The sequence below is a fragment of the Aotus nancymaae genome, unplaced genomic scaffold, assembly GCF_030222135.1.
Source record: "Aotus nancymaae isolate 86718 unplaced genomic scaffold, 86718_ANA_hifiasm-v0.15.2.pri h1tg000021l, whole genome shotgun sequence".
Lineage (NCBI taxonomy): Eukaryota > Metazoa > Chordata > Mammalia > Primates > Aotidae > Aotus > Aotus nancymaae.
Window position 1 is genome coordinate 9,419,554 of NW_026988433.1, and position 24,215 is coordinate 9,443,768.

Consider the following 24,215-nt stretch of genomic DNA (forward strand, 5'->3'; position numbering starts at 1 on the left):
CAGAGGGGTAGTGTGTCCTTTAGCTGGGACAACCATTATAGCATTCAGCATTGTGGCTGACTGACAGTAAATGCCAAATAAATGTTTGCCATTATTACTTTTTTTTTTTTTTTGAGACAGAGTCTCATTCTGCCACCCAGGCTGGAGTGGTGCAGTGGCACAATCATAGCTCACTACATCCTCAAACTTCTGGGCTCAGGTGATCCTCTCACCTCAGCCTCCCAAGTAGCTGGGACTACACCACCATGCCCAGCTAATTTTTGTATTTTTTTGTAGAGACGGGGTTTCACCATATTGCCCAGGCTGGTCTCAAACTCCTCAGCTCAAGTGATCCTCCTGCCTTGGCTTCCAAAAGTGCTGGGATTACAGGTATGGGCCACCATACCTGGCCCCATTATTCTCTTAATGTTCAGTTATATATTCCTATATAACTGAATGTTATTATAGTCATATATAACTGAATATATATATATATTCATATATAACTGAATGTTAGATCAGCAAATCTAACATTGTGAAAGGATTCTGAAAGTTGAGCTTTATAAGAGCCTGACACTGGGCATTATCTTTTTCTTACACTCCTTGAAAAATTGTGGGTCGCTGCAGTTCTAACATGAGCATGAAATTTTCCCCTGTATCTCAGCTCCTCTCTGGAAGACTGCAAAATATTTACCTCTCTTGATATCTTGGAATAAAGCCTAGGAGAACATCACTAAGAGGAAAGCTGTCAAACACTTAAATATTTCTATTATTCCCCCTCTGTGTCTGGGAGAAATTAATCTGCAGGTTAAGTTGGCATGGTCAAGCAGTAAAGATTGGGAGATAAATCCTCCCAAAAGAAAACATTACTGAGCCGGACTTGGTGGCTGTAATCCCAAGATAGGTGGATCATCTGAGGTCAGGAGTTTGAGACCAGCATGGCCAACATGGTGAAAACCTGTCTATACTAAAAATACAAAAAAATTAGCTGGGCATGGTGGCAGGCACCTGTAATCCTAGCTACTGTGGAGGCTGAAGCAGGAAAATCGCTTGAACCTGGGAGGCAGAGGTTGTAGTGAGCTGAGATCATGCCATTGCACTCCAGCCTGGGCAACAAGAGAGGAACTCCATCTCAAAAAAAAAAAAAAAAAAAGAAAAGAAAAAGAAAAAAGAAGATAATTCATCATGACCCATTAGGATTCATCCCAGGGATACAAGGATGGTTCAACATAGGCAAATCGATGTGATACATTGTGTCAACAGAAGGAAGGACAAAAGTCATCTGATCATTTCAATGGATGCTGAAAAAGCATTTGATAAAATTCAACATCCTGTCATGATAAAAAATCCTCAAAAAACTGGGTATAGAAAGAACATACTTCAACGAAAAAAAAAGACATATAGGGCCGGGCGCAGTGGCTCACGCCTGTAATCCCAGCACTTTGGGAGGCCGAGGCGGGTGGATCACGAGGTCAAGAGATCGAGACCATCCTGGTCAACATGGTGAAACCCCGTCTCTACTAAAAATACAAAATATTAGCTTGGCACGGTGGCGCGCGCCTGTAATCCCAGCTACTCAGGAATCTGGGCAGAATTACCTGAACCCAGGAGGCGGAGGTTGCGGTGAGCCGAGATTGCGCCATTGCACTCCAGCCTGGGTAACAAGAGCAAAACTCCGTCTCCAAAAAAAAGACACATAAAACAGACCCACAGCTAGTATCATACTGAACAGGGAAAAGACTGAAGGCTTTTCCTCTAGCATCTGGAACACAATAAAGATGCCCACTTTGGCCACTGGTATTCAACATAGTACTGAAATCTTAGAGCAATCAGTCACGAGAAAGAAATAAAAGGTATTCGAATTAAAAAGGGAAAAAGCAAAATTATCCTTGTTTGCAGATACAATCTTGTATCTAAAAAACCTAAAGATGCCACCAAAAAACTATCAGAATTGATAAATTTAGTGAAGTGTCAGGATACAAAATTAAGATACAAAAATCAGTACTATTTATTTATTTACTTATTTAGAGACAGGGTCTCACTCTGTCACCAAGGCTGAAGTTCAGTGGTGTGATTATGGCTCATTGTAACCTGTGCCTCTTGGGCTCAAGTGATCCTCCTACCTCAGCCTCTGGAGTAGCTGAGACTACAGGCATGCACCACCACACCTGGCTAATTTTTATATTTTTTTGTAGAGACAGGGTTTTGCCATGCTGCCCAGGCTGGTCTCCAATTCCTGGGCTCAAATGATCCTCCTGCCTCAGCCTCCCAAATTGTTGGGATTACAGGTGTAAGCCACTAAAGCAGACCAAGATTTGAAATTAAAGTTCTTCAGAGTTGAATACAAAATTGTCTGGCAATTAACCAAATGCAGTTTAAAAGTACACATTTGAAGAAGAGTTGAATGAGCATGAGATAAACAATGAATGAAAGGAAACAATTCAACCAAATATGAAAATTAAATTATTTTATTATAAAAATTTATATAAAATAACTCATAAGTTCAACAGATAAAAACAGGTCAAACAGAACCAAGAAAATATGATATTTCAAATGAAAAAGTAATAATAAAAGCCTTGCTAGCTTGTTTGAAAGTATATCTCTTTTAGAGATATACTTTATTTCCTAGACTTAAAATACTGATTTCCATTATACTCAATTAGTATAGGAAATATTAAGTATTATTTTTAAAAGACAGGTTCTCAAACTCAAGGATTAACAAATATTTGCAAAGTGATCACCAGTCTTTGTATATTTGTTAAAAGCACAAATCCAGTATATAAAATCTATCTGAAATTATCTAAGTAAATATCAAATTATTTTAATAAGACTCAGCTTGTATAAAGAGAAAATTAAAATCCTATTTACATACAGTTTTGTATACAATGGGTTTTGTCAGTACACATTTTTTTTTTTTGAGATGCAGTTTCGCTCTTGTTGCTCGGGCTGGAGTGCAATTGGCGCCATCTTGGCTCACTGTGACCTCCGCCTCCCGGTTCAAGCAATTCTCCTGCCTCAGCCTACCCAGTAGCTAGGATTACAGGCACCTGCCACCATGCCCAGCTATTTTTTGTATTTTTAGTAGACATAGGGTTTCACCATGTTGGCCAGGCTGGTCTCGAACTCCTGACCTCAGGTGATCCACCCACCTTGGCCTCCCAAAGTGCTGGGATTACAGGCGTGAGCCACTGCACCTGGCCCTCAGTACACATTTAAAGAAAACAAACCAAACCAGCCACTATTCCTTAAACTCTTTGTACAAATATGTGCTAGAAGCTAAAAGGACTTTTAATAATTTCAAGATTACATAGAAAAATACATCTTTTTGTTGTTTAAATTATAAATACTTTTGCTTTTGAACTTATAAACATTTTCGGTGTTCAGTCCAAATTTTTAGCAGAGATAGGGTCTCACTTTGTTGCCCAGGCTGCTCTTGAACTCCTGGGCTCAAGCAGTCCTCCTGGCCTCGGCCTCCCAAAGTGCTGGGATTACAGATGCAGTTTCAATATTAATGTGTATTTCCACCCCCATTAAAAAAGGAAAGAGCCGGGCACAGTGGCTCACGCCTGTAATCCCAGCAGTTTGGGAGGCCGAGGCGGGTGGATCACGAGGTCAAGAGATCGAGACCATCCTTGTCAACATGGTGAAACCCCGTCTCTACTAAAAATACAAAAAATTAGCTGGGCATGGTGGCGCATGCCTGTAATCCCAGCTACTCAGGAGGCTGAGGCAGGAGAATTGCCTGAACCCAGGAGGCGGAAGTTGCAGTGAGCCGAGATCGTGCCATTGCACTCCAGCCTGGGTAACAAGAGTGAAACTCTGTCTCCAAAAAAGGAAAGAATTCTATCTGAAAACCATACTTAACAGAGAGCCCATTTTCCCCACAAAATTCTCCCTTAGAACCAGTCATAAGCTTTCACAAATAAGCTCTTCCCACAACTGTTTTTGAAGAAAATTTGCTTCTGCACATGTTCTCTTTACGCATTTAAGATGAGATTTTGTAGTTATTTGGTGATAAACTATTACGTAGATGACTTTGTCCAAATATGTACTGGTATCAGACAAAAAAGTAAATATTTGCAAATAAATATCTGAGGCTAATATCTGTCTCAATTTAGACAATAAGAATTTTATGGCCAGGCGTGGTGGCTCACACCTGTAATCTCAGCACTTTGGGAGGCCGAGGCAGGCGGATCACTTGAGGTCAGGAGTTCGAGACCAGCCTGGCCAACACACGGTGAAACCCTGCCTTTAAAAAAAAAAAAAGAATTTTATTTACATGACTATTTAAGTTAACTGTTGATTCAAATACGATGCTCTATGTTGATTAGTGCCATTACTCCACAAACAATCCCTTTTCCAAAGCTAAGGTCAAATTTCGCATGTCACGCATTTCACAATGAGGACCTGGATTCAGGTAGCAGGTTAGAAAGCCTATGATGGGTAATGACGAGCTGACTTTAATGAATGATCATTTCATTAAAAAAATAAAAGTCACAAACATGTGCTTTCTTGCCCCTTTCTGGACAGAAATGAGTCATCGAATATTTTAGGATATATTGCATAGAATGACTCCCTAAAACAAATCAACTCTCCAGAAGCACAGGATGAGAAGGATGTTCGGGAAATATTTTCTGTAAGAAGGTCACTACATTAAAAATCATCCTATACCTATCTTTATTTTTTTCAGTCTTCCTGACAAAGATTCTGCTATATAATTTCTATTAACAGCACTAACAGACGAAGAAAACAGTTGATCCTCAGGCAGACACCTTCAGCTTCTTTTTCTTGGCTTTCAGTACTGGAGGCAGAGAAATCTTAAAGGCTGTCCTGTAATTATAGAGACGAAAACATTTTTTAATGTTCTAGAGCTGTGAAGTATGAGCCACCCACAATCTCAAAGGTACTTACTCGCAGGTAGTACAAATGGGGCTGAAATTGCAGAATACTGTAAATTGAAAAAAAAAAAAAAAGAAACAATAGGGTGGCTGAAAAACAACACAGCTGAGAAACTGTTTTCCTGCCCCCCAACATAGAAAAAAAAGAAAAACTAGGTACATGAACTTACTTGACAAACACACAGAACAGACATAACCAATTTCAATGAGATTTCGATGACAGAAGCAAGCAGCCCTGTAGTCAACATGAACTGGGGGTGGCAGGATTAACTGAGATCTCTGATCTTGATCGGGAAGAAACACCCACTGTAAAATAAACAAACAAAAGGAAGGTTTATTTAAAATATGGAGAAAAAATAACGTGAAGCCCACCCTTCTAGGCCTTGAAATTCCAAGGCCCACATTTATTCCTTTCTTCCAAGTACTAGCACCAGCCATCTTTCCAGTCCTTTCCCAGCACACAGAGGTCGTCCTTCCCTCCAGGCATCAGGGTTGCCGCTGTCTCCTTACCAGCAAGTACTGCAGAAGGGACGGCATCTGGGGCACCTTCAGGTACAGTCCTCCTGTGATGTCACAAGCCTGCAAGACACAGACAGCTTGCTGCCAAACTCACACTTACATAGGCTTTCCAGAGGAGTGGGATTCTCACCAGCAATGCTTTAGGTCTACAAAACCAGAGGGGGATATGCAAATTATTATTATTATTTTGACAGAGTCTTGCTCTGTCACCCAGGCTGGAGTGCAGTGGCATGATCTTGGCTCGCTGCAACCTTCCCCTTCTGGGTTCAAGTGATTCTTCTGCCTCAGTCTCCCGAGTAGCTGGGATTACAGGTGCCTGCCACCATGCCCAGCTAATTTTTTTATTTTTTGTAGGGATGAGGTTTCACTATGTTGGCCAGGCTGGTCTTGAACTCCTGACCTCATGATCCGCTCACCTCAGCCTCCCCAACTGCTGGGAATACAAGCGTGAGCCACTGTGCCCGGCCTCTGCTTTCTATCTGTATGGATATGCCCATTTGTGACATGTCATGTAAATGAAATCATGCAAAATGTGGCCTTTTGTGAGTCGCTCCTTTTACTAAGCACAATGTTTTCAAGGTCTGTCCATGCTGTAGGATATATCAGCATTTCATTCCTTTTAATAACCAATAGTATTCTACTATATGGATATGGTACCATTTGTTTATCCATTCATCAGTACACGGACATTTGGGTTGTTTTCACTTCGGGGCCATTATGAATAATGTGGCTACGAATATTCATATATTCACATACAAATTTTTCTGTGGACCCATGTTTATGTTTTCATTTCTCTTGAGTTTATAATAGGAGTATAACTCCAATTATACCTAGGAAATTAATTGCTGGGTTACATGCTAATTCTTTTCTTTTTTTTTTTTAACATGGAGTCTCACTCTGTCGCCCAGGCTGGAGTGCAGTGGTGTGATCTCAGCTCATTGCAACCTCTGCCTCTTGGGTTCAAGTGTTTCTCCCCACTCAGCCTCCCGAGTAGCAGGGATTACAGGCATGTGTCACCACCACATCTGGCTAATTTTTGTTTCTTTTTTTTTTTTGAGTCAGAGTCTAGCTCTGTTACCCAGGCTGGAGTGCAAGGGGCAATCTTGGCTCTGGGTTAGGGTTTTACACTTGGATCTTGGCTTAGGGTTTTCTAGCTCTGATTCTAGGATTGAGGGTCCTCTGATTGATAGTACAGTCCTGGTTCAGCCGGTCTATCAGATTCATTTACACATTTAACAACTATTTTAGAGCACCGTGCAGGGTTTCAGCAGTAAACAGTGTCCATCCTTGTGAAGTTAATGTTCTAGTGGAGAAGACAGAGAGTAGGCCGGGCGCGGTGGCTCACGCCTGTAATCCGAGCACTTTGGAGGCTGAGGCGGGCGGATCACCTGACGTCGGGAGTTCAAGACCAGCCTGATCAACATGGTGAAACCCTGTCTTAAAAAAAAAAAAAATGAAAAAGAGAAGACAGAGAGTAAATCAGTTAAGTAAATGCAAAAATAATGTTATAGGTTATGACCACTTCTATGAAGAAAAATAAAGCAGGTTAAGGGGAGAGGGAGTAACACTGACACTGGTGGTCAGGGAAGGCTTCTCTGAGGAGGTGGCACAGAAGTAGAGACCTGAAGGCAGGCAGGGAGTAGGCCATGCAAACACCTGAGGGAAGAGCTTGCGAGCAGAAAGAACAGCTAAAGCAGGGACCTTCTGGCGGAAGTAGGCCTGTTTCAAGCAGTAGCAAGGAGGCAAGTGGGGCCAGATGGGAGAGGGAGAGTGTGAAAGACTCGGGCAAAAGGTTTCCATGAGGCTCAGCAGGTAGCATCTGAAAGGCCCTGGCAGGTCCTGACTCTGGGTTTTAGTTGACATGTGATGACAGGCCATGGGAGGGTTTCAAGCAAGTGAGCACCACGTTCTAATTTATATTAGGTTGGTGCAAAAGTAATTGCAGTTTTTGCTGTTAGATTATAGGCATGAGCCACTGAGCTAAGCCAGGATATATTTTAAAGACAGAATCAACAGGATTTGTTCATGGATATGAAAGGAGGGAAGAGAAGAGACAGGAAGAGTGAGGTTTTTGCTTGAACTGCTGAGTGAGCTGCATTGCCACTTAGGAAGATGGGGCAGGAAGAGGCTAAGAGGACAAACCAACAGCTCTCTGCTTTGGACACATGACGCTGAAGATGCCTGCCAGATGTCCAAGAGGGGGTACTACGTACATGGCTGATTCTGCAAGTCTGGAACTCAGGAGAGTCTGGGACTGGACTAGAGAATGAATGTGAGGGCCGAGGAGGTAGAGCTGGCATTTGAAGTCATGGCAGAGGCAAGATCGTCTTGGAGTTACAGATAATGTGTAGATTGAAATGTGTTGCTAACATGTGAATTCAAACTTTTTGAATTTTTACTACTGAAGCGTAATACAAGCACAAGAATCTATATACATAATGTGTAAATATGGTGTGTGTGGTTTTTTTTTTTTTTTGAGACGAAGTTTCGCTCTTGTTGCCCAGGCTGGAATGTAATGGCACCATCTTGGCTCACTACAACTTCCGCCTCCCAGGTGATTCAAGTGATTCTCCTGCCTCAGCCTCCCGAGTAGCTGGGATTACAGGCATGCGCCACCATGCTTGGCTAATTTTTCTATTTTTAGTAGAGATGGGTTTCTCATGTTGGTCAGGCTGGTCTCAAACTCCTGACCTCAGGTGATTTGCCCTCCTCAGTCTCCCAAAGTGCTGGGATTACAGGTGTGAGACAAGGTGCTTGGCCAAGTATGGTTTAAATTATAAAATAAACATCATATACCTGCGATCAGCTGAAGAAACAGTACAATCTCAGAACCTTTGAAGCCTATGAATTTCCGACTGGACCTTGCTCTCCTCATCCTTCATCTGCAGCAGTAACCTAAATTCAGGGTTTGTCACAGTTTTGTGCTTATAACTGATCCTTTAGGAAACAACATTTGTGGCCAAAAAACATCTAACATAAGCTTGGTAATTTCTTCAGACTTACTTTAAGGTTAGGGTTTTGTTTCCCTTTCAAGTTAAAGTAAAATTCAGTTTTTGTCTTTTTCATTAAAGAGCAACATCTGGTTTTGCGAGCAGCGAGAACACTTAGCGCAGTGACCCTCTGGCTGAAGCAGGCCTGTTTCAGGCAGTAGCAAAGAGGCAGGTGGGGCCGGATGGGAGAGGGAGAGTGTGAAAGATGCAGGGAAAAGGTTCCCAGGAGCCTCAGCAGGTAGAAGAGTGGCTCACGCCTGTAATCCCAGCACCTTAGGAGGCCGAGATGGGTGAATCACGAGGTCAGGAGTTCAAGATCAGCCTGGCCAAGATGGTGACACTTTGTAAAAATACAAAAATTAGCTGGGTGTGGTGACAGGCACCTGTAATCCCAGCTACTCAGGAAGCTGTAGCAGAGAACTGCTTGAACCCAGGGGGGAGGTTGCAGTGAGCCCAGATCCTGCCACTGCACTCCAGCCTGGGTGATAAAGCGAGACTCTGTCTCAAAGGAAAAAAAAAAAAAGCAACATCTGATAGTGCTGTCCAACAGAAATATAAAGCAAGCAATATGTAATTTAAAATTTTCTAGTAGCTCCCTAAGAAAGGGGGAAATAAATACATAAAATTAGGTTCAGGCCGGGCACAGTGGCTCATGCCTGTAATCCCAGCACTTTGGGAGGCCAAGGTGGGCAGATCATGAGGTCAGGAGTTCGAGACCAACCTGGCCAACATGGTGAAACCCTGTCTCTACTAAAAATACAAAAGTTAACCGGGTGCAGTGGTGGGCACCTATAATCCCAGCTACCCGGGAGGCTGAGGCAGGAGAAATGCTTGAACCCAGGAGGCAAAGGTTGCGGTGAGCCGAGACTATGCCACTGCACTCCAGCCTGGGTGACAGAGCAAGACTCAGCCTCAAAAAAAAAAATTAGGTTCAATAACATGTTTTATTTAACCCAATATACCCAAAGCATTTTCATTTTGAATTGTAATCAATATAAAAATCACTAATTTTCATAACCAGCCACACAAAGCATGGTTTTAAAACATACCTGTTGGAGGAGCCCTGAATCGGAGTCTAAAACACAGGCATCAATCAAAATATTCTGAAAGAAACATTTTGAAGCTATTACAGGAATAATAACAATAACGACTACCCTACACGCCATACTCTATGCTTAAAATAGCTTGCTCAATACGCATCACGACTCTGCATGGCAGATATTTCATTTGCATTTGGCAGCTGAAGCACCCAGGACATGGCTGGGCTGTGGTCACAGAGCCAACAGGTGGCAAAGCTGTCACCCCACTTGGCCTATCTCCAAAATTCATGCTTTTTTATCTACATCATGCTGCCACTCCACGATAGAGGACATTATGCAAGGCTACAGCAGCATTTCACATGAAAATTAAAGTTTTAAGAAGGTTTTCTTTCTTTATAAATATATCAAAGAAGAAAATGTATCATACTTCATCTGAACGTGTCAGCTCTTTGCAAAGTAAAAATACTGAATCTTTTTTTTTTTTAGACGGAGTTTCATTCTTGTTACCCAGGCTGAGGAGTGCAATGGCCCGATCTCGGCTCACTGCAACCTCCATCTCCTGAGTTCAAGCAATTCTCCTGCCTCAGCCTCCCGAGTAGTTGGGACTACAGGCGTGCGCCACCATGCCCAGCTAATTTTCGTATTTTTAGTAGAGACAGGGTTTCACTATGTTGACCAGGATGGTCTCGATCTCTTGACCTCATGATCCACCTGCTTCGGCCTCCCAAAGTGCTGGGATTACAGGCTTGAGCCACCGCGCCCAGCCAAAATACTGAATCTTTATAGACCTCACCACTGCAAAACGATAAAGATATTGAGGCAAGGTTTATACAGCAAACTGTCAAACCAGGGATTCTTGGCATGGGGTCCAAGGATGGGCTAACGGGGTGACCTGAATATCATAAACTCTATGCAAAACTGTGGCTGAGTGCACACTGTTTTGGGAATGCATCAGATTCTCAAGTGGTCCAGGACCCAAAATAGAGAAAAGACTACAATACAATACAGATTCTGGATTCCTAGCCCATTCATAAGGCTATTTAATCAGAATATCTCAGAGTAGAGCATTCAAAAAATGAAACTGACTCCTTCTTTATGAAACAAATACTTGAAAAGGTAGGCTCTCGGTTCACCTGTTTCTGTGCTGCGAAGATGACATTCATGAAGTTCATATACTGCAACGCACTGTCTTCTGCAGCCTTAATCACCTAAAAATCACAGCCATGTTAATTCCACTCAGGCACATCCCAGTTCTCTCACACCAGTGTCACACAATATACTGTGAACCACAACCAACATTATTCCAGTCTGTCTGCACATTTATTATTATTAAATGATATCTAAAGGATAAAGATGACAGTAACATTTCCCCCCAAATCCTACCACCCAGCGACAGTCCACATAAGGGTTTGATGAACTCATTCTTGAGAGCACCTATGTAGGTAGTATATACAACACACACACACAAAATACACACATGTACATACGCCCAAAATACACATATGCACACACAAAATATACACATGCATACCCAAAACACCACAGAAAATACACACATGCACATACACCCAAAACACACCCCCCCAAAATACACACTCAAAATACACCCCAAACACACACACACCCAAAATACTATACACAAACCCAACACACACTCAAAATACACCCCAAACACACACACACCCAATACTATACACACACCCAACACACACTCAAAATACACCCCAAACACACACACCCCCAAAATACTCAAAATATACACATGCACACTCAAAACACACACCCAAAAAACACACACATGCATACACCCAAAGCACACACATGCCCAAAATACACATGTGCACATACACCCAAAATACACACACCCTAAATACATACACAACCAAATCACACACATACACAAAACGCACACACATACACATACCCAAAATACAGGTGCACACACACCCAAAATACACCCTGAAAATATACACACCCAAAAAGTACACACATCTCAAAATAAGCACACCCCCAAAATATACACATCCAAAATACATACACACACAAATACATATACCCAAAACACACGTACACCCACACCCAAAATATACCCCCCAAAAAAACATATCCCACAAACACATCTAAAATACACACACACCACAAAATACATACACCCCAAAATATACACACCCCAAATACATGAATAAAACACACACAAATCCAAAATACACAAACACACCCAAAACACACATACATCCAAGATACACATACACACACCCAAAATGCACACACTCAAAATACACACACAGGTGTCAGGATGATTACCTAGGATTCTGCAACCTGCTTTTTCAGTCCACAATATATGTGGGAAAAAATATTTTAATGTTGATGAATTAGAATATATACTATGCTTCTTGCTGACTTCATAAATATCCACTATTTAAGCAGTTTCCAATTCTCCATTTTAAACAATGCTCTGATGACACCCTCATATGCCCTCTGCACAACTATAATACTTCCAGAAAATAAGCAGTGATTGATTACTAAAGTATATGAACATTTAATTTTGATACAGATTACCAAAACGCACTCCAGAAAAATTTTTAACAATTTATCCTCCCATCAGCAATGCATGAGAATAATCAATCCCCAACTTCACCATCAACTTGGGAACTGCCAGTTTTTTCACTTGTGCTGAACAACAATGAAAATCTCACTATTTGACATGTTTTTGCTTACTAGTAAGACTGAACGTACTGTCAAATGCTAAACTGACCTTTCGCCTTTCTTCTTTTGCAGACTGCTTGTTTTCTACCTGTTTTTCTAAAGCTTGACTTTTAATAATTAATTTATAAGAGCTGCTTTTTATTTTGGAAATATTGGATTAATTTTCTGTCAGGTAGCTCTGCTGGAAATACTTTTCCTAAAACTTTTTCCTTTATCCTTGTTTTGGGAGTTTCATATTTTCAAAATTTTAAGCTTTAAGTTTCACATCACGCTTAGCAAGGCACTCACCTTCCAAAATTACCAAGATTATTTTATTCTAGCACGTCCTCCGCCTCCCAAGTTCAAGGTATTCTCCTGCCTCAGCCTTCTGAGTAGCTGAGATTACAGGCGTGCACCACCACGCCTAGCTAATTTTGAGTAGAGATGAGGTTTCATTATGTTAGCCAGGCAGGTCTCTAACTCCTGACCTCAAGTGATCCGTCTGCCTCCACCTTCCAAAGTGCTGTGATTACAGGCGTGAGCCACCGCGCCTGGCCTCCATTTTGTTTTCTAATTGTCTATAGTTGTCATATAAACAAAGTAATGATTTTTTTAATCTTACCAATATCCTTGATTTCATTTCCTGATTATCTATAAAGAGAAAAAAGCAGAATAAAATTTAACTAAACCTTACTAAATGTATATGGCTTCCTAATCAATTTTTCAACAGTCCAGCAAAGACATACTAGTAAAATAAGTAGGATTACAGTTCTCATAGAAAAATGCAGGCTCTTACCTTTAATTTCCTTGTTCATTCTATGAATGTCTTAATTTTTTAACATTAAGGAATACAAAAATATTATTTTACTTCATACTTTTTTTTTTTTTTTTTTTGAGATGGAGTTTCGCTCTTGTTACTCAGGCTGGAGTGCAATGGCGCGATCTCGGCTCACCACAACCTCCGCCTCCTGGGTTCAGGCAATTCTCCTGCCTCAGCCTCCTGAGTAGCTGGGATTACAGGCACGCGCCACCATGCCCACCTAATTTTTTTTGTATTTTTAGTAGAGACGGGGTTTCACCATGTTGACAAGGATGGTCTCGATCTCTTGACCTCGTGATCCACCTGCCTCGGCCTCCCAAAGTGCTGGGATTACAGGCGTGAGCCACCGCGCCCGGCCCTATACATATTTATAGTAAAAAGAAAACCTCCAATTTTAAACAAACTCAGCATCTACCTAGCTAAGAAAGGAAATGCTCCACTTACCAACACGAGAGCAATTGAGGGTTTCAGTTACTAACTCTGCAGTCAGCTGGGCTTTCTAATCTGACCAAAATATAATCTTTGTCTCAGAAAATTAAAATTACCAACACTTGACTATCCTATTATTATCTACCGTGTCCTAAATTTGAGTCCTGGGACAAGTATTGACTCACAAAGATGTTCAGGCAACCCATATCAAACTCTAGGACAAACGAATCACTCAATACTGCCCCTCCCCCAAAAATTAATGCCATAAGACTGAGAAAACGTCACACAGATAAAATGGAAAGGTATTGCCCTATGCTATGTGGAAAACAATCTGTTCACCAATGGAGAAGTGGCCACTCATATACTAAGCTTTAGGGCTCCTAAGCAGCTTTTAAAAATCAAACACTGTTCCCAAGTCAAGAAGATGAAAATGTTTTAAAAGTTCTAACTTATCAAAATAAGAAACAAGAAAGCAGCCTGAAGCATCACTCCCTGCAGGCAGAAAGACACAATGGAGAAACTCTTCCCACTTCCAGTTTTTATGGCTTGCCTTCAAAAACATTTCAAAGCTGGCTGCGCATGGCGGCTCACACCTATAATCCCAGCACTTTGGGAGGCTGATGTGGGCGGATCACTCGAGGTCAGGAGTTCAAGACCAGCCTGGCTAACTTGGTGAAAGTACATCTCTACAAAAATACAAAAAAAAATTAGCTGGGCATGGTGGCGGGAGCCTATCTCAGCTACTCAGGAGGCTGAGGCAAGAGAATTGGTTGAATCCAGGAGGCGAAGGTAGCAGTGAGCCGACATTGTGCCACTGCACTCCAACTTGGGTGACAGAGTGAGACTCTGTCTCAAATAACAAAAAAAAAATTTCAAAGCCAATATAAACTATTTTTTTTTAAAGTTACCATCCACTTCAGGGTACTCACACCTCCCATTAATGGGCACCCAAGGTCCTAACAAATGTCACAAGTTCAGATATGTTTATTACAGAAGACACCTTCTAAACGATTCAGACACTGAGGATACAGCAAAGGGCTTTGGCCAGGGATCCTGCCAGCAGAGTTTCTGTATGTTGACCCTTTATGTCACCTGCAAATAACAGAAAACATTTAAAAGGGAATATTTAAGTACTTGAACTAAGCATGCTTTCAAACCAAAGCATTCTTCATGAATAAAATCAAACAAGACATTTTCAAACTAGGTTTAAAAACGTAGCAATGTGTTCTTGGTAATGGTTAACTAAGCAGCTTTTTAACCTTTTCTCAATTTAAAACATCCTCGTGTTTGTTCAGGGGCCAGTGGGAGGGCAGGGGGAACAGGGAGTTAGTGTTTAATAGGTACAGAATTTCAGTTTGTAAAGATGAGAAAGTTCTGACTATGGATGGTGGTGATGGTTGCAAAACAAGGCAAATATACTCAACATTACTGAACTGTACATTTAAATATTATTAAAATGCTAAATTTTATGGTATGTAAATTTTACATTAAAAATTCTAAAAATCGGTAAAATGGCAAATTTTGTTACTTGTATGTACCACACAAACACAAAAAAGATCCTGTTTTTACTTGGAAAGGTTCTAGTTTATTCCTGGTCTACCTGGTACAAAATGTCGTGCATAACTCTAGCACCCTGGACAGAGAACCAAGCTCTGAGACGCCCTGCCCTCCATCTCCCACCATCCCCTCCTTCCCATCACCGCGCTCAGCCAGTGCAGGGAAGACTGGAGAAAACTCTTTCCTCTTGCCATGAGAAGCAGGGAGGAGTTTGCCACTTGTTTGGTGACTCGGGTGAAAAAAGTCACTCAAGAAATCAAAATCCTAAAACTCCAGTTCAAGAGGGCAAGGAGCCCTGATTGACACTCCATGCCAATCAGCCTAGAGCTGGTCCCAGAGAACTGACACCCCATGGGTGAGGTCACCACAAAAGGTCTTGAACACTATACTGTGAGGCTGAGCTGAGACTTAATCCTGGAGGCCAGTGACTTTCAAAGTGAGATTCAGAACCAGCTATAGGGGCATCACCTGGGACTGTACTAGACATAAAAATTCTTGGGACCTCCCTAGACCCAGTGAATCAGAAACTGTGAGTGAGGCCTGACACTGTCTTAACAGGTTTATAATTTACAAACCGTAAAATTCTGGTCTAAAAGTACTTTTAGGTAAACGATTCAATTATTTTTAGTAAATTTACAATTATGCAACCATCATCACACTCCAATTTTAGAACAGTTTCCATTACCCCAAAAGATCACTTGGGCCCATTTGCAATCACTCCCCTGTCCCTGCCCAGCCCTGGGCAACCACTAACCTACTTTCTGTCTCTCTAGAACTGCCTTTTCCCCTCAGGTGATTCTGATTCAAGCTAAAGTTTGAAAACCACCACCTGAAGGCAACAGGGAGCCAGGAAAGGCCTGTAAGCCCAGGAACTGTGGCTTTGATTTTTAAGATGATAACTCTAGGGGCTGAGTGGAAAGACTTGACTGGGGAGACAGGAGTCAGAAACCCAGTTAGAAGCTCTAACAGTCATCTAGAGCAGTGGCTCTAAACGCGGGGTGAATGTGCTCTACAGGGGACATTGGGCAATGTCTGAAGACAGCTGGTTCTCACAACTGGGGGGTATTATGATGTCTAATGGTCCAAGGCCAGAAGTGCTGCTAAACATCCTACAATGCACAGGACAGCTGCCACAACAAAGAATTATCCAGCCCAAAATGTCAGCAGTGTCGAGGCTGATCATGATGACAATAACAGATGGGGGCTGGGTGTGATGGCTCTCGCCTGTAATCCCAGCACTTTGGGAGGCGAAGGCAGGAGGATAGCTTGAGCCCAGGAGCTCAAGACCAGCCTAGGTAACATAGCGAGACCCCATCTCTATTAAAAACAATTTTTTAAAATCAAAAATAAAAAGACGACAATAAGGAGTGGGATTCTGGAGACCCTTCTGAGGCTAAACGACTAGGATTATGTAGCTGATTATTATGTTCATTACGAGGAGTCAAAAATGAAAGCTTTAAGTTTAGAAAACTAGGTAAATGGGGGCGGACAGAAACAGGGAATGGAAATGGTGTAATTGAGAACAAAGATAATGAGACTAGCCTGGGCCACGTCAAGAGGCTGTGGGACGCTGAAAAGGAGGCATTTGAGCTTGAAAGAAAGTCTGGGTTAGAGACAAAATTGGAAAGTGTCCATATATGAAACATAATTAAAGGCAAAAGTGGATGAGAAAACAGGAAAATCATGTGCGGAATTAAAAACATATTTTAACAGACAAGATGAAGGAAAAGCCAAAAATAGAGACTGTGAAATAATGTTTCAAGAAAAGAGGAAAAACAGGTCACAGGGCATTCTTAGAAGCGAAAAGGCATGTTTCAAGAAGTAAATGCTGGTCAGCAGTGTCAAATGCCGTAGAGGCTTGTCAAATAATGCACCGACTTTGATGAAAATGATTTTTCAAAAGAGACAACGTGCAGGTACACAGTATAAAGAACCTCACATCTTTGAACTTAAAGCCTAAAGGACTCCAAAACCAACTCTATTTGCAACATAATAATTTTTAAAAGCTGTTACTTCTGGTCATTAGATCTTTAATCTCTTCAGCAATAACTTCATTTGCTGAGGTTAAAAGTTCGTATTTTCCATCTTTACTCCCAGAGGGATTAAATTCAGAAGGAGGATTGCCAGGGTCTCCGAAGAAGTCTCCAAGTCTGCCATTCTTTCCAGGATATAAGAATCGGCTGAAACAGCAGGGGGAAAAAACCTGGTTACACCAGGACTCACTGCCCATGCTCACTCATGATCAGAATGAAATTCAGCAGAGAAAACAAACAAAATCATGACAATCTGGGACTCACAAGATTCCACAGTAAATTTCATTGTTTAAAAATGTGTAAGATAAAATTTAAAAAGAAAAAGGGTATAAAAACAAAGAAAAAATACATAAAATAGGCAAATTGGCAAACATTTGTCTATCACCACAGAATGTTTTACTGGTTCCAGTGTTTTCTGAAAAACGTGGGGAAATAAAGAGGGTGTTGGGTTATAATCTCCAAAATGCTGCCGAGGGGTGCCCATGCTTCCATTCTCAAATGACAACCACGACAGGTTCACACCAAATTCTCACTCACTACCAGTTTATTATTTAAGGTACACATCTATCCCAGTAATAAAAATCTGGTCCAAAGGTCCCTGAAAAGATTCTCCTACTGATTCATGACTTTTTTTTTTTTTTTTTGAGACGGAGTCTGGCTCTGTCGCCCAGCCTGGAGTGCAGTGGCACGACCTGAGTTTGCTGTAACCTCTGCCTCACAGGTTCAAGCAATTCTCCTGCCTCAGCCTCCCGAGTAGCTGAGATTACAGGCACCCGCCACCATGCCTGGCTAATTTTTTTGTATTTTTTGTAGAGATGGGGTTTCACCATGTTGGCCAGGCTAGTTTTGAACTCTTGACCTCAAGTGATCTTCCCGCCTTGGCTTCCCAAAGTGCTGGGATTACAGGCGTTTTGAGGCACCGTGCCCAGTCCTTTTTTTTTTTGAGATACACTCTCTCTCTTGTTGCCCAGACTAGAGTGCAGTGGCGTGACCTCAGCTCACTGCAACCTCCACCTTCTGGGCTCAAGTGATTCTCTCATGCCTCCTGAGTAGCTGGAATTACAGGCATGTGCCACCACACCCAGCTAATTTTTTGTATTTTTGGTAGAGACATGTTTTCACTATATTGGCTGCTATGAATGGCTGGTCTCAAACTCCTGACCTCAAGTGATCTGCCCACCTGCCTCCTGAAGTGCTGGGATTACAGGCGTGAGCCTTGTGACTTTTAAGATAATTAGGGCTGGGCGCAGTGGCTCACGCTTGTAATCCCAGCACTTTGGGAGGCCAAGGCGAATGGATCACGAGGTCAAGAGATTGACCCCAACATGGTGAAACCCCATCTCTACTCCACTGCACTCCAGCCTGGTGACAGAGTGAGACTCTGTCTCAAAAAAAAAAAAAAAAAAAAAAAAAAAGATAATCAGGTAGAGAACATTTTTGATTTTAAAAACAACAAAAAACAAAAAAAACTTTGCCTGGTATAGTTTTTATTGGTATTTTAACCAAACTAGCATCATCTTTTCATCCAATTCTGAGAAAAAAATGTAGTGAGGATGGGTATGAGAGTATGTGTTTGGTGGCCCACAGGCTCTTTCACCCCAGCAGAGGAAGCAGGCAGCCCTAAGAACCAAGAAAACCTGAAAGCTAGTCATATGTCTGATAGCTAGCCATACGCCTGAGAGCTAGCCATATGCTGAGAGCTAGCCATACGCCTGAGAGCTAGCCATATGCTGAGAGCTAGCCATATGCCTGAGAGCTAGCCATATGCTGAGAGCTAGCCATATGCTGAGAGCTAGCCATATGCCTGAGAGCTAGCCATACGCCTGAGAGCTAGCCATATGCTGAGAGCTAGCCATACGCCTGAGAGCTAGCCATACGCCTGAGAGCTAGTCATACGCCTGAGAGCTAGCCATACGCCTGAGAGCTAGCCATATGCTGAGAGCTAGCCATACGCCTGAGAGCTAGCCATACGCCTGAGAGCTAGCCATATGCTGAGAGCTAGCCATACGCCTGAGAGCTAGCCATACGCCTGAGAGCTAGCCATACGCCTGAGAGCTAGCCATATGCTGAGAGCTAGCCATACGCCTGAGAGCTAGCCATATGCTGAGAGCTAGCCATATGCCTGAGAGCTAGCCATACGCCTGAGAGCTAGCCATATGCTGAGAGCTAGCCATATGCTGAGAGCTAGCCATACGCCTGAGAGCTAGCCATATGCTGAGAGCTAGCCATATGCTGAGAGCTAGCCATACGCCTGAGAGCTAGCCATATGCTGAGAGCTAGCCATATGCTGAGAGCTAGCCATACGCCTGAGAGCTAGCCATATGCTGAGAGCTAGCCATACGCCTGAGAGCTAGCCATACGCCTGAGAGCTAGCCATATGCTGAGAGCTAGCCATACGCCTGAGAGCTAGCCATACGCCTGAGAGCTAGCCATACGCCTGAGCTAGCCATATGCTGAGAGCTAGCCATACGCCTGAGAGCTAGCCATATGCTGAGAGCTAGCCATATGCTGAGAGCTAGCTATACGCCTGAGAGCTAGCCATACGGCTGAGAGCTAGCCATACGCCTGAGAGCTAGCCATACGCCTGAGAGCTAGCCATATGCTGAGAGCTAGCCATATGCCTGAGAGCTAGCCATACGCCTGAGAGCTAGCCATATGCTGAGAGCTAGCCATATGAAATATGTTGGTAAGCAAGAGTCACTTCTACTGTAATGTGGTGATTAAGACACAGAAGAGCCAGGCATGGTGGCATATCCCTGTAATCCAAGCACTTGGGGAGGCTGAGGTGAAAGGACTGCTTGAGCCCAGGAAAGCAAGACCAGCCTGGGCAACATAGTGAGACCCCCATCTCTACAAAAATTAGCTGAGTGTGGTGGTGCACACCTGTCGTCCCAGCTACTGGGGAGGCTGAGGCGAGAGGATCACTTATGCCCAGAAGGTCAGAGGCTGCAGTGACCCATGACCGTGCCAGTGCACTCCAGTCTAGGTGACAGAGCAAGACCCTGTCTCAAAAAAAAAAAAAAAAGACATAGAAGAGCTGTGTCCTACATGCACATTTAACTCTTCTGTCAGTGCATCATGTGAGAAGTAAGTACACTTCAAATTATTCATAAAACTTTTGCTGTATCTGTGGCCACATTTACATATCAGTTGCAGGCTATGCACCATCTTGCAGTGGGTCTAACACAGCCAGTTTCACACCAGTGTTAGCAACCACCACTGTTTCTTCCACCAAGCACCAGATGGAGTAGTTGGCTTGGGTTTAGAAGCCAGTGTTATAAGAAAAATCCTTATTTCTAAGCACCAGATCCACTCACAGAACAGGGAAACAGTCACGCCCTGAGAGCTATGCAGAACCAAAGGGAAACAGAATCACATTCCCCATTTTACTTGCACTCTGGGGCAGACACAAAATGAGAAGGCAGGTGAGGGAAAGTAGCTGCCCAATTTGATAGCGCTCTCTCTCTCTCTTTGCCTAAATAATATAGTTCAATCTGTGCAGGCTGGGCGCAGTAGTTCATGCCTGTAATCCCAGCACTTTGGGAGGCTGAGGCGGGCAGATCACGAGGTCAGGAGATCGAGACCATCCTGGTCAACATGGTGAAACCCTGTCTCTACTAAAAACACAAAAAATTAGCTGGGTATGGTGGCACACGCCTGTAATCCCAGTTACTTGAAAGGCTGAGGCAGAACTGCTTGAACCCGGGAGGCAGAGGTTGCAGTGAGCCAAGATTGCACCATTGCACTCCAGCCTGATGACAGAGCAATACTGTCTCAAAAAAAAGAAAAAAATCTGTGCAAATTACATGGGTCATACTATCTACCAATAATGAGGCTTGCAAAATTCATGGATATCACAATGTACATGTACTGGCTCTTGGTGCTGTGGCTGTTCACTGGCACAGAAAACATTTCCTTTTGCAGGAGAGTAGGAACAATACATGTCAGCTGGCACAAAAAGCTCATAAACGTTAAGCACTGAAGAGGAAAAGCAATCACAATGGTCATACCTTTCTTGAATGTGACTTGCTATCACAGCAAGTTTGTTGGAACGATTCATGAATAAATGAGAATTTCCCAGTACCATCACAGCATCCATGCATTTGGATAAAGTAAACTGTTAAAAAAAAAAAAAAGACATTAGCAAAACAAATTAGCTATCCAAATAACTATGTCAGGTCTTGACATAATTAAGATTTCGTTTAGGCTGCGTGCAGTGGCTCAAGCCTGTAATCCCAGCATTCTTGAAGGCCAAGGTGGGAGGATTGCTTGAGTCCAGGAGTTTGAGACCAGCCTGGGCAACATAATGAAACCTTGGTTCTATAAAAAATAAACAAAACTAGCCAGGCATGGTGGTGTGCACCTGTAGTCCCAGCTACTCTGGAGGCTGAGGTAGGAGGATTGCTTGAGCCCTGGAGATCCAGGCTGCAATGAGCCAAGATTGTAGCACTGTACTGCAGCCTGGGCAACAGAGCAAGACCTGGTATTTAAAAAAAAAAAAGACTTCATTTAAATTTTAGACAAGTATTCACTGTTAAAAATTTGCTCAGGAGCTCCAAAGTCATAAACAAAAACACTTGAAAACTATAGTTTTCTAATTTTACTTATATGAAATCATTTCTACATCAGCACAATATTCCACAAATATTTGCAGTGTAACATTTAAGGAATAACAAACATGTCACACATCTTCTGTGATAAATTTCCAGCAAACTATTACTATATGTGGAGTAGATAATTAATGCATACTGATAAAACTGAAGATTTTTAAGCTTTTAATTCGTTTGTTCACTAAGTATACTCAGCCACTACTTTATGTCTGGCATATATTTAGTGAACAGTATAGTGGTGCTCAGTATACTTAGTGAGTAAATTAAAAACTTTTAAAGTTTGAAAAAACAAATAAAGAATATCCCTTCTTTCATCGAGCTCACCTTCCCACAAGAACTAATATTAAGAAATATAAGTCAATTTTTTTTTTTTTTGGTGCTCTGTATGGTCAGAGAAACTTCTCTAGTAACAAAGAAATTATCTTTGAAGGCACAGTCTTCATAAGTAGTTATTTTCATAACCCTGGAATAAGGCCTGTTTCTCTTAAAGAAATACTTCAGGTAGAAAACAAAACACTGGTGTCTGGGCACGGTGGCCCACGCCTGTAATCCCAACACTTTGGGAGGCCAAGGCAGGCGGATCACCTGAGGTCAAGAGTTGGAGACCAGCCTGGCTAACATGGCAAAACCCCGTCTCTACTTAAAATACAAAAATTAGGCCGGGCGCGGTGGCTCAAGCCTGTAATCCTAGCACTTTGGGAGGCCGAGGCGGGTGGATCACGAGGTCAAGAGATCAAGACCATCCTGGTCAACATGGTGAAACCCCGTCTCTACTAAAAATACAAAAAAATTAGCTGGGCATGGTGGCGCGTGCCTGTAATCCCAGCTACTCAGGAGGCTGAGGCAGGAGAATTGCCTGAATCCGGGAGGCAGAGGTTGCGGTGAGCCGAGATCGCGCCATTGCACTCCAGCCTGGGTAACGAGCGAAACTCCGTCTCAAAAAAAAAAAAAAAAAAAAAACAAAAATTAGTAGGGTGTGGTGGCACGTGCCTGTAGTCCCAGCTACTCGGGATGCTGAGGCAGGAGGATTGCTTGAGCCCAGGAGGTAGAGGCTGCAGTGAGCTGAGATCATGCCGCTGCACTGCAGCCTGGGTGACAGAGTAAGACTCCATCTCAAAAAAAAAAACACTGGTAAATTTCACCCTACTGGAAAAATAACTTAAATCTATTAAAATTTCTATTTGGCAAAAAGTGACAATATAAAATAAAAGTGAAAGAAGACAAGTTACAAACTGGGAAAAATATAGTTACAACACATGACAAGTAATGGGTTAATCTCTTAAGACAAAGAGTGTCCATAAATCACTAATTTTAAAAAACCACACACCATGAATAGCAAAAGAAAAAACTGGGTGATGTTCCAAGAGAAATCTAAATGGCCATGAAATACACTAAAAGTAAATTGAGATTACATTGTTTTTTGCACCTCATATTGACAAAAGATGAAATAAGGAGAATGAACAACCTCGTGTTGGTACAAGAAAAAAGGAGCTCTCATAACGGCTGCTGAGGCAAACTCAGTCTTTCTGGAGAGTAACAGGGCAGCACGCAGTGACGTACTGGCAGATGTTTAACTAGTCGCTCCCCAAAAGCTAGTACACATGTACACAAGTACACACGGCTATTACTGATATAGCAGTAAGTAGCACACAATTTACAAACAGCAATGAAATGCACAATACCCTTTAGGGGAAATTCCATACAGCCAATGGATTCTCACAGAATGCCTATGTTGATTTTTGCTGAATTCTTGTATCCATAGCCATTGAAAAATGAATATGGTTTCAACTGAAAAATGAGTATAGTTCTAACATGAATACTGTGTGATATTTTTGTTTTTTGTTAACAAGAGAAACAATGCTTATACTTGGCATAAGCAACTATGTAAGTAACAACTATAAACACTGTGTCATGAGGTTTGTAACATGCACAGATGTAATATACATGACAATAAGAACACGGGGAAGGGGTGGAAATGGATCTATATCAGAGCAAAGCCTCTACATTTTACTGGAATTAAAAGAGTATTAATCTAAAGTAGACAATGGTAAGATACATACTGTAATCCCTAGACCAACCACTGTTGTGGGTTGAATTATGCCCCTGCAAAAGATATGTTCAAGTCCTAACTTCTGGTACCTGTGAACGTGATGTTATTTGGAAACAGAATCACTGCAAATAAAATCAAGTGAGAAGAGGTCATACTGGAGTAGGAGGCACGCTAATCCAAGGACACCGATGTTCTTAGAGGAGAAAATGGAGACACACAGGGAGGAGACAGCTGGGATGACACAGTCGGAGACTGGAGTGAGGTATCTTCAAGCCAAGGAATGCCAGGGACTGCAGCAACCACTCCGAAGAGGCAGGGAAGATCCTCCCGTAAAGGTTTCAGAGGAAGCACCTCGACTTCTAGCTTCCACCGCAGAGACAACACAGTTCTATTGTTTTAAACCACCAAATTTGTGGTACTTTGTTTTGGCAGTCCTACTGAATGAATACAGTAACCAGTAAGAAAATAACTGAAGGCTGGATGCAGCGGCTCATGCCTATAATCCCAGCAGTTTGAGAAGCCAAGGAAGGCAAATCACTTGAGGTCAGGAATTAGAGACCAGCCTGGACAACGTGGCAAAACCCTGTCTCTACTAGAAATACAAA

The 24,215-nt window shown here is 42.3% G+C and overlaps 1 protein-coding gene across 2 annotated transcripts in view; it reads right to left on the reverse strand.

Annotated features, from left to right (window-relative positions):
- Positions 1–2,431: 2,431 nt before the first annotated feature.
- The window catches only part of GTF2H3 (general transcription factor IIH subunit 3), a 31,939-nt gene continuing 10,155 nt past the window's right edge, over positions 2,432–24,215 (reverse strand). Inside the window, exons 3-13 of one of the 2 annotated variants that reach the window (XM_012447135.3) lie at positions 20,961–21,067; positions 16,931–17,097; positions 14,390–14,452; positions 12,908–12,937; positions 12,734–12,762; positions 10,560–10,634; positions 9,436–9,489; positions 5,388–5,456; positions 5,048–5,183; positions 4,891–4,927; positions 2,432–4,809 (exon numbers count right to left, since the gene is read on the reverse strand). In XM_012447135.3, coding sequence (XP_012302558.1) covers positions 4,740–4,809; positions 4,891–4,927; positions 5,048–5,183; positions 5,388–5,456; positions 9,436–9,489; positions 10,560–10,634; positions 12,734–12,762; positions 12,908–12,937; positions 14,390–14,452; positions 16,931–17,097; positions 20,961–21,067 — 837 coding nt within the window. In that variant the 3' untranslated portion in view covers positions 2,432–4,739. Of the gene's footprint in view, positions 4,810–4,890; positions 4,928–5,047; positions 5,184–5,387; positions 5,457–9,435; positions 9,490–10,559; positions 10,635–12,733; positions 12,763–12,907; positions 12,938–14,389; positions 14,453–16,930; positions 17,098–20,960; positions 21,068–24,215 lie in introns of those variants that run through there. The other variant, XM_064379615.1, reaches the window with a different exon arrangement.